General features: G+C 50.9%; 1 protein-coding gene across 5 annotated transcripts in view; it reads left to right on the top strand.

The window, feature by feature from the left end:
* TRPC7 (transient receptor potential cation channel subfamily C member 7) overlaps positions 1 to 19,161 on the top strand; it is a 139,069-nt gene that overhangs the window by 115,981 nt on the left and 3,927 nt on the right. For 4 of the 5 annotated variants that reach the window (XM_047778694.1, XM_047778693.1, XM_047778692.1 and 1 more), the window contains 3 exons: positions 7,052 to 7,247; positions 11,707 to 11,928; positions 12,580 to 12,660. In XM_047778694.1, coding sequence (XP_047634650.1) covers positions 7,052 to 7,247; positions 11,707 to 11,928; positions 12,580 to 12,660 — 499 coding nt within the window. The remainder of the gene's footprint in view (positions 1 to 7,051; positions 7,248 to 11,706; positions 11,929 to 12,579; positions 12,661 to 19,161) is intronic. The other variant, XM_047778691.1, reaches the window with a different exon arrangement.

Raw genomic sequence — 19,161 nt, 5'->3', positions numbered from 1 at the left:
ATGCCAAGCCAAAGATTAATTGGGAGAGGACCTCCTGTGAACACAGAAAAGGCTGACCTGAGCCTGTGAAAATTAGCTTTAAAGTCTGATAGGCGAGAAGCACGAGGTGGGCAGCCATTCGTGGGGAGAAGGGGGACTGGACAGGCAGAGGGGCAGGGGAGCCCCGGCTGGGTGACTAGAATTGTTAGCCTCCGGAGAGCCCTGAAAGGAGAGAGGCAGGATCCGATTTACATTTTCAAGGGATTATTCCGAGAACTGATTGCAGAGTCTTGCAGCCTGATGCTGGAGCCTATGAGGGCTAAGGCAAAAAAACAAACTCACACTAACGTGAGTCACATTTATTGCATACTGGTTATGTGCCAGGCAGTGTTTTATGCACTTCACACGCTTTCTATTAACTCATTTAATCCCCACGCCGACCCTAGGAAGTAGAGATTATTGCATCCTCATTTCTCAGCAAGCAAGAAAGAAAAAAAAAAAAAAAGAGGCACAGAGAGGCTTAGTTATTTGGCCAGAAGCTCACAGTCCCACCCAGTCCCTGCCCTCTGACTGCTCCACCAGAGCCCCCCTCAACCCTGGGGTCAGGGACAGGAAGTCTAGATGTGCAACGGGGACTCCGTCCAGTCAAAGGACACCTTCGGGGTGCCAGGCTCTGTGCTAGGTTTGGGTGTTCAAAGCGAAAAAAAAACATCGCTCTGCCCTCAAGGAGCCCCCAGGCTACCAGGAGGAGAGTCAGAGCCAAGCTGCAGTGTGAATAAACCCAGCCGCAGGGCCCTGGGGCCAGACCCCTCTGCTTCTGGACTGGCGAAATCATTCCTCATCTAGGACCCAAGGTGAACCAGGAGGTGATTCAGAGGATAACGGCGGGGGTGAGGGCCAGACTGCCTCAGGCACCTGACGCTCCTGCCCTGACTGCCCTCAAGCCGGGTCCCACTGCTCTTGTCTCCAGGTCTAGGCATTAGAGAAGCGGGGCCCTCCCTCAGGCGGGTCTTTCTAGATTGCAAGCCCCTTCTTGCAGCCGCCAGCTGGGATGGCAGGTGAGCCTTGTTTCTGCTTCAGCAGGACTCTAGCCACAAGGCCAGTTCTTGTCCTTTAACTTGAGGCACAGCCTTTCAGGAATGGATCCTCCTGCTTAATGTGAGCCTGCTCTGTGCAGATTCGGGTAGGTAGTTGAACTGAATGGTTTGGGGTGGGGGGCAGGGTTCCATGACACCGCGGGGAGGGCCTCCTGGCATTCTGTAGAAGCAGCAATTTCCATAACAATCACCCGAAACCCTCGCCTTGGGGATCTGTTTGTTCTCTGAGGCCCTTACACAACTGCCTCTTCAGGCAACCTGTTATTAAAGCCCCATTATCCCGGCGAGACAGACCTGGGGGAGAGCCGGTTACCTCTTCCCGCCTTCTGCCTGACAAGTCAGCCCCAACCTCCCTACACTGCCCCCGCCACCCCGCCTACAAGAGGAGGGTGAATCAGGATGTTGATGATTATTCCACACCCCTCTCAGGCACTCTTCCCCTCCGACTTCATCAGGAGCACTTCTTATGCTGGGGTAGCCTATTGACGACGTTTCAGCCCCTTCCACCGCAAGCCCAGAGTCAAAGAGTCAAAGACAGCAGGGGCTGGAGAAATCACAAAGAGGATTTGCATGAAATCAAGGGTTGGCAAGGATCTTTGCAGAGAAGGAGGAAAATGAGACTTGTTCAGAAAAGACCATATGCAGCCAAATGGTTAATTCCGTTCAGCCCTGCGTGGAGTGGAGCTGATGGGGTTGGATGTGTTCCTGGCCAAGGCAGCAGGAAACATCCTTGCCCCCAGCCCTGGAGCACACGCCGCCCAGCCCAGTAGGCTTGCTTTAGGCAGGGACCTCTGTGTGCTGTGTGCCCTGCCTCCTCCTCACCTGGTAAGGTGCCTGGCATAGAGTCGGAGTTCAGGGCACATCTGGCAGACGAACAAATGAATAAAACGAAGAGCTACCATTTATCAGACTCTCACCATACACGTTACCTGGGTTGCTCGTTTCATCTGCGCAGCAGCTTGATCCTAAGGCCCCATCATCCCTGTCACAGATGAGTAAGCTGAGGCTCAAGCAGGGTTTGTAACCTGCCCAGGGTCACACGGCCAATCGGTGATGGGGGCTGGGAATGGAACGCAGTGCAAGCACCTCTGCTTTCTTAGTCCTCCAGCTGTCTCTGGGGAGCTTCCTGTGACTGACAGCATTGAAGGAATCTGTGGCAAACTCACAGGCAGCCAGACTGGGCGGGGGAAGACGTGGAACCAGAAGCCACCATCCATATCAGGAAAGAACCTCACATTTAGCCTGGAGACCAGCTAGAGGACAGAGAGGGCTGTTAATGAGATACGTGGCTTCTGGGCGAACATCAACTAAATCCACTGCAAGATACTTTCTTCTGGAAAGACAGCCCACACCTCTGCGGCGACTGGTCTTCTGCCCAGCGCCCTGTATCCCATAGCTCCTGAAAACTGTGGGTGGCGTTTAGCGCATGACTCAGAGAGCCACATAACCTCACGAGACACTGGGGCTGCCTCCACTGCCCAAGCTCTTGGGGTCAGGAATGTACTACCGACTCCTATTCAAGGCCAGGCTTCTCTCTGAGAATGTATTATTACAGGTTTCCCAGGTCAAGGTAAGTCTTTTTCCACTCAGGGCAGTGAGGACAAGTTTCATTTATTTCCTGCTACCTGTTCAACCAGAAGATGCCACCAGCCTGACCTACCAAGTCACTGGTAGAACGCCTGTCACCCCAAAAAGCATCAAGTTTTCCTGAGAGTTTTTGTCCCCCTTTTGTCAGCAAGGATGGCTGTCATTTTCAGATTGAGTTAGAGGAGCTCTTTATGTAAGAAAGACATCACCCATTGTCTTGGGTGTTGCACATACAAATCCTCCCCTCAGCCTTTAGGCTTCTATTTTTACTTTGTATGTTTTTACTCAATATATAGGAGTAACGTTTTATATGAGCATATCTTTCAGTCTTTCCCTTTGTAGCTTCTGAAACCTCTGCCAGATCACGATTATATAAATACCAGTATTTTTTTCTGGCTTTTTGATCATGTGATTTTTCAACCTGAAATGCTTCATTTCCATGCAGAATTTATTTAGTTACATGGTTTGAAAACTATGGATGAAATATTGTATTGCTTGCCACTCAGCCCAGCTAATGGGGCATAAATTCAGCCTATAAGGTCCCCTCTGAGAAACAACAACTGCAAAAAATAGTCTATTCTGCTAGTCCCCTGCATGTCAAGAGGCTTGGGTACCAATGAAAGACCCAAGAGATCTCAGGAATGAATCGAGCCATTTTTGGATGATCCAGGCCAATGAACCTGGCTTTTCCTTAAGGAAGTCTTTGTTACCACCACTCATTTTGCCCTATAATAAGAGGAAGCAAGAGCTCTAGACCTTCCCGAAAGAACTTAGAAGAGTTTGTTGAAAATGCATCGTTTGGGAGTTCCTGCCGTGTCACAGTGGATTAATGATCCAGCTCATCTCTGTGGCATGGCCAGTGTGATTCCTCAGCCCAGCGCCATGGGTTAAGGATCCGGTGTTGCTGCAACTGAGGCATAGGTCAGAGATGTGGCTCAGATTTAATCCCTGGCCCGGGAACTTCCCTGGGCTGCTGAAAAGTGAGGCAGCGGGGAGCATAGTTTGGCTAAGATCCCTTCCTGGCCAGTTCAATGCTGAGAGCTTTTGTTTGGGGGTTGGAGGGTGGGGAGGAGGTGTCGCTTTTGTTCTGGCAATCACAGTGAGTCTGAGCCACGTGTCATTAGATTCTCCTGGAGGTCATGGCCAAATTCAAGCAATGAGATCCTGCTGTATAGCACAGGGAACTATATCCAGTCACGTGTGATGGAGCATGATGGAGGATAATGTGAGAAAAAGAATGTATATGTGTATGTGTGACTAGGTCACTTGGCCTTACAGTGCAGAACACTGTAAACCAACTATAATGGCAAAAATAAAAATCACCTTAAAAAAAAAAATACAGAGGTGCATCCTGCAGCTATAGAAGAGAACTCAAACAGGCATGATGATTGAAAGAAAGCCAAACAAAAGGACCAGATGAGCCTTCCCAGCCTGGGGATGGGGGTGTGAGAGGAGGAGCAGTGGCATAGGTTTAGGGACCTGTAAATATTCTTTTACTGCAACACAGGCTGCTTCAGGGGCCAGCTCTGCCTCCTCCAGATTAGGACCAGAGATGCCTAACTGAGGGCCCCAGGGCTAAATCACAACTCAGTAACAAAATGCATAGCTAGCAGCAAATGAGAAGAAACTGCAAGCTGAATCTAGGCCATTTTCCCTAATCAAAATGCGGAAGGGGGAGTTCCCATTGTGGTGCAGTGGAAATGAATCTGACTAGTATCCATGAAGATGCGGGGTCAATCCCTGGCCCTGCTCAGTGGGTTAAGGATCCAGCATTGCAGTGAGCTTTGGTGTAGGTTGCAGACACTGCTCAGATCCCAAGTGACTGTGGCTGTGGCTGTGGCCCGTGGCAACTGCTCCGCTTCGACCCCTAGCCAGGGAACCTCCATATGCCGCGGGTGCAGCCCTAAAAAGACCCCAAAAAAAAAAAAATGCAGGCTTTCTTGGATGTGTTCTAGAATCCCTTAGAGTTCCTTGCTTTACTTATATCAGCCAAAGATTTAGTGGGGTTTTCCAAGGTATGAGAGGGAAAATGCATTTCTATAAAAGGTCTCTCCGTTGGACAGACTATCCATTTCTTATGTGGTTCATGATAAGCCTATTACCCTGGACCAGTACTTGTGGGTCCAGCCCCTCCCTCAGACAGTGTGTCATCTGATTTTCACCTGGGCCTGCAGATAAAAGGAACCAACTGTCAGAGCAATCACGTCCTGCCATCTCCTTCCAGTTCTGGGCTTGGGCTCATTCAGTGGTTTCAGATTCTCTCTGCCACTGTTCCCTGCCAGTAAGTAGGGTGATAACTCAAAGACTGCTTCTTAACGGGAGGCAATACCTGCAGTGAATCAGGCCCACACCTTGAACAGCGTCTTGTTCACCAAAACGGATGCTGCCTCTTCTGTGAGGAAAGACTCTCCCCCACTTCTCAGAGCAGCATCAGGAGCTGGAGCTCTAACGCTATAGCTTGACACCCAGTCTTCTAAAACCCCAACTAAATTCCTTCTTATGAAAACTAACATAAATTGAACATTCCAAATCCCCAGATTTAAATAATAATAATAATAATAATAATAATGGCAGCAAAAACTCAGTTCAGTGTTCAGTTTTCAGACTCTGGGGTACACAGGGAATGAGCAAACAGCTGGCTAGGCACACACACATTCACATATACACACACACACTCACACATAAGAGACCTGAAAATACATGCAAGTCAGTGTTGGATTTTTTAGCCAAAGTAACGAGTACTAGTATTTTTGTGCATCTTGTCAGATAAATACCAATCTTTAAAAAACACGGATTTTTTTTTTCCTGACATCTAGCTAATCCTGGCCATTTGTGGGTGAGTGCTAAAAATCTGAAATGTTAAAGAGAAAAAACAAAGGGCCTTCTCATAATAGTTCCCCAAATCTGGATGCAAATGAAGAGACCTGCCCTTACCCACTCAGATGTTATCACATACACGGGCACAATCTAAACCAGCCAACCAAAATCCAGCTTTCTAATTGGATTCTGTGTCACAAACCTGATATAGGAGCAGACCCCCCAAGTATAGACTATGAAAATGTGCTTGGACCTTACTCTTTTTTCTTTTTTTTGGCCACACCCACAGCATGTGGAAATTCCCAGGCCAGGAATCCAGTGTGAGCTGCAGCTGCAACCTATGCCTAATGCCAGATCCCTAACCCACTGCCCCACCCAATGATGCTGCCAAAGAGATAAGCCAGATCATTAACCCACGGCACCAAAGCAGGAACTCCCTGGACCTTACTCTTAAAACCAGCGTGACTTAACATTCTCGAAAGTGTCAGGGAGCAGTGACTTGAAAGCCAGCTCTTCCCCGGGCTGCCCTCAGAGCACGTGTGGTGTCTACCCTGAAGGAGCTGTGGGGTGAGGTTGGGGCAATCACCTGGGGAATATGATCAACATGGATACACCAGACTCATCCCTCTCCTTCCTGATACATCATCCCCAGTTGAGAGGACCTGGCCTCACCACCCAGAACCAGGGTGAGGGTAGATCACGGTGGTTGAAGTACCTGCTTTTAGAAACCTCAGACGTGCCTGAATGTGCATCCCCTTGCCAAGTGAGCACTCCTGGGAAAGGCACGGAAGGCTCTGAGCATCAGTACTTCCATCTGTCAGGTGGAGGTGATAAGCCAGCCCACTGCAGAAGTGGGCATGAGACAAGTGAACTGCCCTGTGTCAGTGCCCAGCGATGCTGGCTCCATGAGGGAACAGTAACCCTCTTCCCCTTCTCATGGGGCTGGATAGTCTGCAAAGAGACACTCAAGAGACTATTGGGAGTTCCTATTGTGGCTCAGCAGGTTAAGGACCCAGCATAGTCTACGTGAGGATATGGCTTCGATCCCCGGCCTTGCTCAGTGAGTTAAGGATCCAGTGTTGCCTCAAGCTGTGGAGGAGGTCACAGATGTGGCTCAGATCTGGTGTTGCCTGCAGCTGTGGTGTAGCCCGGCAGCTGCAGCTCCAATTTGACCCCCAGCCTGGAAACTTCCATATGCCGCAGGTGTGGCCCTAAAAGAGAGATAAAGAGACTATGGAAGGAAGAGAGAGCTTTCTGAGGCTAATAACCCACAAGGACAAACATTTGCCCGGATATTTAATTTTAAGTGTTTAATTAATTACAAGATAAAAATGATATGGCAGCCTAGAGTCCTAATAAAAGAACTAAATGGAAAAGAAAGAGCCTGCCTTTTACCATGCTCCTTCAAAGCCTTCTCAGAAAGCTGAGTGTCTCATTATTTCAGAATACGGGCCCCAGCGACCAGCCCAGGCCCCTCCAGGGTAACCACTGTCACCTGCGTGGTGGCAACCTTCCTGTGAGAAGCGTCGGCAGGTGCAAACCACCTGAGTCAACTGTCTGTTCCCTCGCAGGGTTGAAGAAAGCTTCAAAACCTTATTCTGGTCCATCTTTGGCTTGTCTGAAGTGATCTCGGTGGTGCTGAAATATGACCACAAATTCATCGAGAACATCGGCTACGTTCTCTACGGCGTTTACAACGTCACCATGGTGGTTGTGCTGCTCAATATGCTAATAGCCATGATCAACAATTCATATCAGGAAATTGAGGTAAGACCAGTTCACTGAAACCCACTCTCTGCCCCTTGGTTTAATCGACATCACTGTTTTCAGCCATCACGGTAGTGACTGCGGGCTATGAGATGCGAAGCCAGAACCGTCAACAAGAGGCATTCTTCCTGGATTGCTCCAAAAAGCACTTCCAGTCACCCTGCCACCAGGCACGGCTGGCACCACGCATGCAGGGGCCCAACAGGGCAGGGGCAGAAAGAATCAGGGTCATGACTCCTTCCCTTTGACAGCATGCAGGTGACCCATGGTGAATTAGAGTGACTGTTATCTTTCAGCCCACAGTCACCTCTGCCTCTCATATGTTACTTATTAAGTACCTACTGTATGCCAGGCGCTGGGGATATAGAGGTGACCAAGACACGACCCCTGCCCTTGAACGGACTCTAACTCGGCCCAGTAAGAATCACAGGCACACCAGTCAACAAATTCCAGAGCAACAGCACAGCCAGAGAAGTCCCAGCAGGTGTAGGAGGCGCAAAGCAGAGAGAGTAACCTGCAGAGGTGATACTTGAAGGCCATTCAAAGACTGAGTCAATTTTGCTAGACAGACAAGGGAGCCAAGAGAATGTATGAGGAGGCAATTTATCAAAATCCAAAATGCACGAACCATGAGCTATTGATTGCAGCCTCGTTTGGAACAGCGAGAAAATGAAAAACAAACTAAATGAGCGCTAATAGGAATCCAGTGAAATAGATTATGAGGCATCTGAACAATAGGCTGCTGTGCAGCTTTTTACAAGGATGAGCATGTTCTTTCTATTCCGATGTGGAAAGACCTCCAATTATAATGTTAAGTAGAGAGAAAAAAAAATCAAGTTGCAGAACAATCTATATATTGTACTCTCTTTACGGAGAGAGGAAAAAAAAGAAACACATTCGCTTTTGATTGTCTAATCACTTCAGAGAGAAAAACACCCGGAAAGGGTATCCAAGAAAAGCAGAGCGAGGGTGCCTGTTGAGAGGTGGTGGTTGGGGGACATGGCAGATCAAAAGGCGTTCTCTCTATACCCTTTGACACTAAAAATCACATCCGTGTTTTACCTATTCAAAGCTAAATAAACCCAAAATTGAAATAAAATGCCCTGATCCTTTGACTCAACAGTTGGGGGCAGAAATACGATTTTTCCATAGATGTTCATTACACGAAAAACTTGAAAAGAGCCCATCGTCATAGGAATAAATACATTTAAATAAACGGATACAGCCTAGACTTTAGTATACTGTTTATCGACAATGAGAAAGACCTTTTTGTGCTGATATAGCAAACCTCTATGATTTTGTTAAGTGGAAAAAATGAAAACTGATATTTTTTAAAAATCCATAGGCAGATCTCATGTACATAACAACACACAGGTGCACATGCAAAGCAAAGGTAGAAAAGGCATATATCCTCTGGGGAAGGGAGTGACCCTGAATCGGAAAGGAGATTTGAAAGCGGACTTTCACATCTGCTTCAATCTTTTAAAAGAAACAATTATTTGCGTCTAGAAAAAACTTAAGGCTTCCATGTGTTCGTTTGCTAGGACTTCCACAACAAAATATCACAGCCCGGGTGGCTTAAACAACAAAGTTATTTCCTCCCAGTTCCGGAGGCGCGATGGCCAAGAGCAAGATGCTGGCAGGGATGGCTTCTTGCTGTGTCCGCACGTGGCGTCTGTCGAGCCTCCTGTCCTTATGAAAACGCCAGTCCTGTGGAATTAGGGCCCCACCCTTGTGGCCTCATTTCACCTTAATTACCTTAGTAAAGGCCCAGTCTCCAAATATAATCACATTCTAAGATACCGGAGGTTAGGGCTTCAACCTATGAATTTTAAGGGGGAGCGTTTGACCCCCAACACCCCTCCAAAAAAGAGTATTCTAGACAGCTAGGAACAGCATGTGCCAAAGCAGCGAGGGCTAAACACTGTGGTGTACACAGCCCCGCGCTGCAAGAGTGCAGACTGAGCGAGGGAAAGCAACAAGAGCCAGGACAGGGTGAGCCTCCGTCTCAGCCCCCAGCCCCTCCTCCTGGCCACCCCCACCACCTGCAGGAAAACAGGGCACTGTGTCAACAAACACATACTTCTATATATTTTAAGTGTTTTATGTGCTTGGTCACCTCTGTGGATCATGAGCTGTGGCTATCTAGCCTTTCCTGCCCTTCTGGGACTCAGCTTCCCCACATGTAAGCCCAACCAGATGGTGCTGGGAATAAGCAGGTCTCTGGTGCACCGGCCACAGGTGTTCTGCCCCATTCTAAAGAGCGCATCGTGCCTTGGTCCAAATGAATGGGACATGAGATGTCACGTGACTATTATGCGCGATGTCCCTTGGTTTGAGGCTTGGAAAGTGATGTCAAGTTATCCCACCACAGCGTGATACCAGGGGACAAAGAGAGAAGACTGCAGCTCAGCCCTTGGCCACCTCCACCCACCCACCCTCCCCCTCCCTCCCCCTCCTCCCACCCCCACCCCCCCATCTCACTGGCGCTGCAATGTGTGTACACGGACCAAGAGCACTGCTGCCGGGACCTGCCTGGTGTTCATGGTCACAGTGAAGGTTGAGGAAGGACAGATAGGTAAATCCTTACAGGAGAACGCTGACTGAGTCCCTGGATCTTGAGCACCTCGTTCCCCACATGCAGACTCCATACCTGCAGTCCCCCACCCCCACTGCCCTCCTGCAGGCAGACAGCACCCCCCAGGCCCCTGGGTCCTGCCCTCTCCCCTCCTGAGGAGCAGCCAGGGCACATGAGCCCTCCCGCCAGCATCCTCACCCTCTCCCTTTCTCATCCTTCCTGTCACCATCTTGATCTTAAAATGAAAAAACACAAATGATCCACCCTGCGTCTCACTTTCCAGCTCTCAAGCTCCTTCTCTCCTGCTCCTCCTGCCGCCTTTCTGCCAAGCGCTGTTTACACTTCTTACTGTTTCTCCACCAAGGCTGCTCGTCACCCCTACCCACCCACACCTGACCTGATGGAGAACCACTCCCCTTGGCTCTCAGCTCAAACACCCACCCTAGGGACAGCCTTCTCTGAGCCCCAGGGGTCGGGACCCGCAGCACCCAGCACCCAGGGCACATAAGCCCTCCTGCCAGCATCCTCACCCTCTCCCCATCTTACTCTTCCTTCCTCCAGGGGCCAGGACCCCCAGCACCCAGCACCCAGCCCTGGGTCCTTAACTCTGATGAGTTAACACACTGGTGTCATTGGCCAGGCTGTGTGTTCCAAGAGGGCATGACTGCCACCCCCAGGGCCCAACTAACATGGGCCAGGCACACAGTAGGTGCGCTGTAGGTCACATAGTAGCAGGTTTGCTGAGGAACTGAAGGCTGAACACCAGGCACTGCATTAAGCTTAGGATACAAATAATATTTACTGAGGGTTTACTAAGTATCTTACAGTGTTTTTCATGCATTCACTTTAATTCTCCCAAGAGCCTCGAGGTAGGGATTACTATCCTCATTTCACGGATGAGGAAAGCAAGGCCCCGAGCAGCTAAGTCACCATCCATGGTCACCAGCACCTAAGGCACAGAGGCGGGAATTGAAAGCAAGCCTGCTGCTGATGACCTTACACTCTCCTGGCACATCCCGGCGGCCTCGGGGGGCCCCTACTGGGCTCACAGCCCCTTAGAATGGAGCTAGTACCTGTGGGGACAGAACCCCGCTATTCACAAAGCCACACTCAGTGCCAAACTCAGGGCTGAGTTTATGGGAGGGAGGCCGTGCCCTCTCCGAGTGCAGAGAAGCCAGCCCAAGACAGCTCCGCAACATCACACAGCGAGTGAGGGTCCAGCCGATTCCAAACCTCACGCCTCCTTCCTGGCCTTACACTGCCCTCCGAGGACAGGGGCCCAAGGAGCCTGCCTAGAGAAAACACCCCCCTGCTACCTCTTGGGGCACCCGCTCAGCATTCTGGGATTGGTGCCAGATCAACAATGGGCTTGACATCTACCACCAGCAGGAAGTCAGGGGCAGACTCCCTCCGGCCACCTCCTGTCAGGTTAACGCCCCTCGAACTAGGCACCCTAGACTTCTTAGCAGCATTCAGCAGGCAGCACTCGGAGCCATGAGAGATCCACTTTCTAGTAGGAAATATGGGCGTGGGGGAGCGTTGCCTGATATGGTAGCCACGAACCATGTGCCTAGTGAGCCCCGGAACTGTGGCCAGTCCAAAGTGAGGAGGAGAATACAGGCCACTGACAAAGACTCCAGGTGCCAAAAAAAATGTAACTGATCTATTCTCGTTAATAATTTTTATAATGATTACATGCTGAAAGGTCAACAGTTTGGATCACTGGGTTAAACAAAATGCAGCACTGAAATTAATTGCGCTTGTCTCATTTTTACTTCTTATAATGTGGCTCCTGGAAAATTCAGACTGACTTCCGTGGTTCCTCTCTGTGTCGGGCAGCCCTGCCTCTGACAATGTGGTCTTGTTGCGCTTGTCCCACAGGAGGACGCAGATGTGGAGTGGAAGTTCGCCCGAGCCAAGCTCTGGCTGTCTTATTTTGATGAAGGAAGAACTCTACCTGCGCCTTTTAACCTAGTGCCAAGTCCTAAATCCTTTTATTATCTCATAATGAGAATCAAGATGTGCCTCATAAAACTCTGCAAATCTAAGGCCAAAAGCTGTGAAAATGACCTTGAAATGGGCATGCTGAATTCCAAATTCAGGGTAGGTGGCATGGCGTTTATGGGGCTGGAGAGGCAGCAGGCAGGGGCGGGGGTGGGAGGTGGGAGTGGAGGGTGCTATGTGTGCTGGATTCAGAGGGTGCCCCGATACAGGGGAAGCCTGAGACCCCCACCCACCCACCCACCGTACATTTCAGAATCAGCTCTTGAGCAAAGCTGCAGTACCCTCCTCCTGCAATTTCGTAGAAGGATGCACGGCTGGGGCGCAGCAAGCTGCCTGGCCGAGGGACTCCCCCATGGGTTCGGAAACAAAACATCTTATCCCAGAGAGGATCCAGAGTATGATGTCTGGGGAGAAAGCTTCCCTGCCCGTTATCTCCTCCTCCTGGAGATTCTCAATTATTAGCCTATTAAAATCTCTGGGGAGCTGTGGAGGAAAGATACCCATGTCACTTTAACTCAGCGCTTTCCAAACAAAGGTGACCCAACAATAACTGCACAACCCACGGACATCCGACAGAACAAGAGTCCCCAGGAAGATGTCCCAGGAAACCAAGCAGGAATGGGGATAGTGGCCTCCTATGGATTTTTAAAGACAGCCCCGTATGTGGGTGCTATTCAAGGTCCTCCTATGTATGTACGTAGCATGTATTATACGTATCCTACATTATGTGTGTTGTATTTTTTTTCCCAGAAGACTCGTTACCAGGCGGGCATGAGGAATTCTGAAAACCTGACAGCAAATAACACTTTCAGCAAGCCCACCAGATACCAGGTAACCACCCCTTCCTGGGAACAGGCAGAAGTAGACTCTGTTAAGACACAGATTTAGTTACACGGCTGTGTCATCCCCCCCAGAAGACAGCTTCCTGCCTTGTCATGCAACAAATATCTATGGGGTGCCTACTGTATGCCAGGCAGGTGCTGCTCCCTAGGGATACAGACACACTTCCTATCATAGAGGCACTTCCAGTCCTAGAGGACGAGACACAAAGGACAGAAATAAATATGTAACTTCAGATTGATGAGTGTAACACAGAAATAAATACGCACCTTCAGATGGATAAGAGTGCCAAAAAGAAAATAGTACGGTGCAAAAATGGAGAAAAAAATAGGGAGCCCCTGTTTAGATTTGGTTTTGAGGATCAAGGAGAGGGGAGGTGGCTAAAACCTCATCAGTGAGCAGCAGGCAGCCACAGGGCATCAGCCAAAGCCAGCGGGGAGCACCCTGGCACGTTCAGGGCAGTTGGGGCTCCGGGAGCACACAGAGGGGAGGGCGATGAGGTCAGAGTTGAAATCGGGGGACCAGCCAGCTCGGGATGGGGATTTGATGCTGAGTTATCTAGGAAGGCAGCGGGGGGGGGGGGGGGGAGGTGTACCTCAGAGGAGGGAGACAATGATCCATTTTTATTGATGCTTTAAGAAGACCTAACTGCCCCAATGAGAGGAGACCCGTGGCAACAAGAGTGGAAGCAGGGGGACCAGTGAGGAGGATGTGACAGTCATCCGGGTGCCGGGGATGGTGACTTGGATTGGGGTGTGAGAAGGGTGATGGGGAGAAGCCGACTGACTCAGAATGCGTTCTGGATGCATAGCTACAGGGATATGACGCGAACCGTGGCCGTGGGGTGGGGAGAGGCAGGCACCCAGCGTGGCCCCAGGGACGGCTTCAGCAACCAGGTGGATGTCGGTGTCTGCAGTGACTGCCTGACCTCAGACTGCCAGCCTGCAAAGTCTGTCATTACAACAATGAGGAGACCTCTTATGCTTGCAGTTCTCACTTCACTTTAGGAGATAAATGCAACATCTCTGTACCAGTTTGAATCAGCCAGTGAGCCAGCGATAAATGGTAACTACAGGTTATTGATGAGAAGAGTACAGGCCACTCCATTCCTGCTTGTCTCCCTTCCCAACGACCCGCAGTCTTATCCATGCTGGCCATTTCCCACCGGATGTACATCTGAAACTGTCCTGAGGGTGCCTTCGGGCCGAGGCGATATGTCCTGGTGCCACCAACCCCGAGGGAGCCATTGCGACTTAGCATCTTCCAGACACAGCTCTCTAATTGAATCTCCATCCGTATTTCAGAAGCTGCCTGTGCACGAGGAGGAGTTAAGTGCACAGTTAAGGGATGGTGCCTCCTCCGCAGTCCTTTTAGTTTTATCAGATGACATGGGCTGAAAACTGGCAAAGGGCAAATCTTGTATCTAATTGTGCACAAAACTGGACCTGACCGGCTTGATCTGCCTGTAGGTATTTTATAGGACAAATCCTTTGGTCAGGGGAAGGATTTTCATTCTGAGGCTTTTTGGAGAGAAATATAGACCATCTGTGCCATGGAAAAGATAGAAACCCCAAATGGATGAGGGTTCCGTCTCTCTTGGGTGTGGAGCAGAATCAGGGGCTGAGATCAAGGAGGACAGATGATGGGGTTCCGGTCCTCCATCCAGGATGAATCCTTTATGAATGAGTCCGTGTTGCAGAGCAGTCTCCGGCGGATCCCACATCTGCCTTCCATCGTCGCTGAGCCCCTGCAGCCTCCAGTCTCCGAAGAGCTTCCTGCTGCGATTTTGCCCAGATTAGCTGGTTTGCAGCCTCAGGGGACTGATGGTCTGGGAAAGCAGGCCACCACCACCCCCACCCCCCACCGACCGTATTTTGTGACTTCAAGAAAAGCCGGGGGGCGACCGATTCAAATCACTGTCACCAAAAAGAAGATAGAAAAACTGGGCCAGTGGGTGTTGGAGGGAGAGGGCTGAGCCCACAGAGGACAAAGCAAAGAGCATCTAGCGTTTGCACCTTCACCCTTTGCTCAGCCCTGTGAAGTCAAATCTGGGCATCTTCTGAGCCGTCGTCTGTTCACACAGGAGTGAACCTGGCGCTGACATGGATGGACAGCCGGGAGCAGACAAGACTCCAGGGCAGGGACCTTCTCACAGATGCCTGCGAGAGAGGCAGGGCGTGTAACCTCATCGACCAGCAGAGGGGACGCAGGCTCTGTGATCACAGGGCTGGTGGACCTGAGATCTGACTCAGAAGGGCACCCCTCCTGCCCGGGCACTGGTCCCTCATTCCTCTTCACAGTATTGCCCCAGAGCCTTCCTGGAAGCTGCCCCACCCGTGTCTGACAACCATAAGAAGAGATCTAGCTGAGCCTGGGGGCAGGACAGCAAGGAACAAAGGCGCTTTTGCAATCCTGGGGCAGCAGCCAGTGCAGAAGGAAGGATTTAGGCAGGGATCTAAAAATAGCGCATCCCTTTTCTCAGGCCCACGGGTCACCTTCCTCCATGCCTTGCGTTCCTCCCAAAGCAACTTCCAAATGTGCCGAGGCTGGGAGGAGCCTGGCTCATTCCCTGTATGTCCGGGCTACATCCAGAGCCTCCATCTCCCAGAGCACACACTCCTTCAGCCTCTTACCCGGGAGGTTCCGAGACACTCTGGAGTGATCGCAGTAAGACAAAAGCCTCGCTGCACACATGTAATGGTTAAGCTTGTTTAACTTTGTGTCCCCATTAGACCTGCTGGACTGTTCCAACTGGATGCGTCCTGGATTTATCCAAAGCTTATCATTCCTTCAACTTTTTGACTCTATTGTAAAGGCAGGCACTTCTGCCAGGCTTCAGAGGCTTTCCATGCTTCTCTTAGGCTTCCAGGCATCTGAATTGTTATTTTGCCCTGAACTGGTTCCTAGCTTTTATAAAATTGTTTCCCCAATCTGGACATGAGACCAAACAACAGAACAAAACCATGATACCGGCAAAATGGCCAAAGCGTGTTTCCCATCTAAGCTGCCTTGACCTTTTCCAAGATCCAGCATGCCCACTTGCTGGGGTGTGTGCAGACCTTGTGTACTCACTGAGGAGACACTTCCTTCATGGGCAAAGCAAACAAGCTGCATCCCAAATGAACCACAGAATCCAGACCCAGTCCATCACCGAAAGAAGCCCCAGCGTTTTGTTTTTTTGTTTTTTGTTTTGTTTTGTTTTGCTTTTTAGGGCCACACCCATGGCATATGGAGGTTTCCAGGCCAGGAGCTGAATTGGAGCTGCAGCTGCCAGCATACACCACAGCCACAGCAATGTGGGATCCAAGTTGTGTCTGCGACCTACACCGCAGCCCACAGCAATGCTGGGTCCTTAACCCACTGAGCAAGGCCAGGGATCGAACCCACATCTTCTCAGAGACTAGTCGGGTTGGTAACCCACTGAGCCAACCAGGAACACCCAGTCCCAAGCTTTATGATGCAGTCCCTTCCTTCCCCCAGAGCCACTGGGGAGTCCTCTTTGATTCCTTCTAGACGACCTTCCTGGTCGAGATCAAAGCCAGTGGGATAGACAGCTTGCCAATGCTGATTTCTCCTGTTCTGGGGCCTGATAAAGCCCTGCTGAGCAAATGACCCGTCCTGCCGTCCATCCTGTCCCCTCTCCTCCAGGTGCTCCTCAGTCTCCCTTTCCTGGGTGGCAATATGCCTTCCCTCTGCAGGCCGCTTGGTTTGCCATCTTCAGCCTGTGTGTTCCCTGCCTTGTCTATGTCCTCAGCTGCCCTGGCTGCACAGAGCCCCCTTCCCTTCCCCCGGCACCGGCCGCAGCCAGAGGCCACCTGGCTCCCAGGGCCTGGGAGGGGACCATGTGCCTTCCTCCCTGGCAGTGCGTCTCAGGGCCACAACCATTCCCACCCACCAGACACCTCAGCATCAGTTCTCTGGCCTGAGGAGTATCGTGAAACACACTCATCTGCGGTACTTGCTAAATGCCTCAGGGCAAAGTGGCCAAGGTGGCACCGCCAGGGCCATGTTAACTGGGGTGAAGTTGATTATCTCCATGGAGTGAAAACTCTAGGGAAGGTTAAGCCAGGAGGGGTCTCACACTCGTCACATAGGAATGTGCTTTTCCCCCCACCGAGTGAAGGAAGGGAGGCTTTTAACGTCCGCCCTTTCTGGAAGCAGAGATCCTATGTAGCATTTATGGTCAAGAGAATTCTGGGCATTTTCTAACCATTCCAGGCTTTCTGGGGGCAAGACCGGGATCTGGCTCCTACAGATCCCAAGATGGCAAACAAAGAAATGCCAGAGGGGAGACAAGGTCCTTCTGAGGGCACGCGGTCTCTAGGCAACGGACAGGCGGTCACACTGTTCTCCCTTAAGGTACCGGTCACTCCCGGGCACGAATGGCACGACGGAAGAGGGTTCAAGGGTCCCCATGCGTCTGCTGAGCTCATGCGATTCTGCTTCCATATTAAACCGCTAAAATCCTAGTGTGCAGTAAGAGGCTTCATTAAAAGCAAACCTTTGCTGCTCTCCCCTTGGAGCTGCAGGTCTGCAGAAAGCTCAGCTCAGATCACACACGCCAGGGTTCAAGAGTGGGCCACGGGCATTCGTGACAATGACAGACCAGTGACCCTCTTCTGTGGGGTCATGACCCATCCTCTGCGATCGAGCCAAGGCGTCCTCTTGCACAAGAGACCCCATGCTTTGTTGAAGGACGAGTTGGTATCCAGAAGCAGCCCAAGCCTCCTATGACCAATGGGAGCCAGTTGCCTGCATGTCCCCTCCTAAGCCAGCGTGCACGTAACCTTTTTATGAAGCTGGGATGAAGCCCCAACTTTGGTGTCCATCTTGGTGAAATCCCAGATCTGCCACTTCCCAGCTGTGTGGCCTTGGAGAGGTGACCCTGCGCGCCGAGCCTCAGTGACCTCGTCTGTAAATGGCAACATGCGCCCCCATGTCACCTGGCTCCCGGGGGGCATTCCACGAGGTCGCTGTGTCAAGGAAGCTAACACAGCTCCTGGGTGGCAGGAAGTACTTGCTCCATTTGTACTAACAGTGAGCACATCCTGTGGAATCTCTTAGAGTGGCCCGTCGCATCGTGTTGTGCTAAAACACAGCACATCCGGAGCCAGGACTACGTGGGCTGCCGTAGCTGTGAGTGGACTCTCCCTCCTCACGGAAAAGCCCTTTCATCCTCCAGCTTCTGATTTTATATCCTAGAGTCTCTGTAATGCTCTATGGAAGGACCTCTAATTCTTGAGGTTTTTCCTTAAAAAAAAAAAAAGAAAAGCAACAAACTTTAACCAATCCCCTTGTCTTGTGTCCACCTGAAAGTGTGCAGGGGAATACCTCTGGTTTTCGTTTGTTTGTTTTGTCTTTTTTTTAGGGCTGCACCTTCGACATATGGAAGTTCCCAGGCTAGGGGTCGAATGGGAGCTGCAGCTGCTGGCAACGCTGGATCCTTGACCCACTGAGCAAGGCCAGGGATCAAGCCCACGTTCTCATGGCTACTAGTCGGGTTCATTACTGCTGAGCCACAGCGGGAACTCCAACTTCTGAATTCCTTATTCGGTAAGAACGTCAGATACGTGGCTATCTGGTTTGTCGGGTTCTTTCCCCCCATGAGAACTGGTTCAGGACAAAAGTTCATTTTGTTTGGTTCTGTTTCTCCAATTCCAAGTGCAAAGGGCCTTCCTGAGTCCCAGGGAAAGGCACAGATTCTCACAACTTTGGCACCTGCCTTATTGACTAGAAGAATGTCAGTGAGAAGCCCAGCGCCGTTTAACCTCCAGCAGGACAAGTCCCAGGCCTCTCTGAGAAGGGAAGCAGGAAGGCAACTTGCTAATTAACTGATCAGCCTGAAATGAGACCAAGGCACAGACCACCCGCAGGGGCTGGGGAGCAGCACTGGGCCCCATGAGCTGGCTCAGAGTTCAGGGCAGAGCCTTCTGGAGGCCAATTCAATCTCGGAACCGTGGGGCTGGAGTTGCCTCCTTGGCAAGGTCATCACCGAGAAAGGCCCCTAGGGGACCACTAGCTGGTGATGATAACGAGTTCAGTCCTCCAGCTTCCTGCGTTGCAGTGGTTCGCTTTCCTTCTACTTGCAAGAAGCGTTTCCTGAGCCTGTGTAGTCACAGAGAACGAAGCCACCTGCTTGACCTCGCACAGCAGTGCCAGGGACAGAATTTGGGGCCCTCAACCTCGGGCCTCTGTCCCCTTGGGCCTCGAGGTGAGCAGATGAGCTGGCCCCCAGCAGAGACGACAAGGAGCAGAGACCCTCCTCTCTGGGCAGTACTGCTCGGCTGCTATAGGACTCAGAAGGCTCAGGCACCAGTGTATTTTTAAATCCTGCGATTTCGCAGTAACCCCAGAACGCCTCGCTGGCAAAATCCAAAGTTCACCTCCCGCAGTCTTTCTTACACTTGGCTCTATTCTTGGTGGCTCTGAAGTGTTTGTTCCTGCCTCCTTTGCTTAAAGAATCCAGTACGTGCATAATAAGTGGAACCTCCA

This window comes from Phacochoerus africanus, chromosome 4, assembly GCF_016906955.1.
Source record: "Phacochoerus africanus isolate WHEZ1 chromosome 4, ROS_Pafr_v1, whole genome shotgun sequence".
Lineage (NCBI taxonomy): Eukaryota > Metazoa > Chordata > Mammalia > Artiodactyla > Suidae > Phacochoerus > Phacochoerus africanus.
Note: the sequence above shows the minus strand (reverse complement) of the source record. Positions and strands in the feature narration are given on the sequence as shown.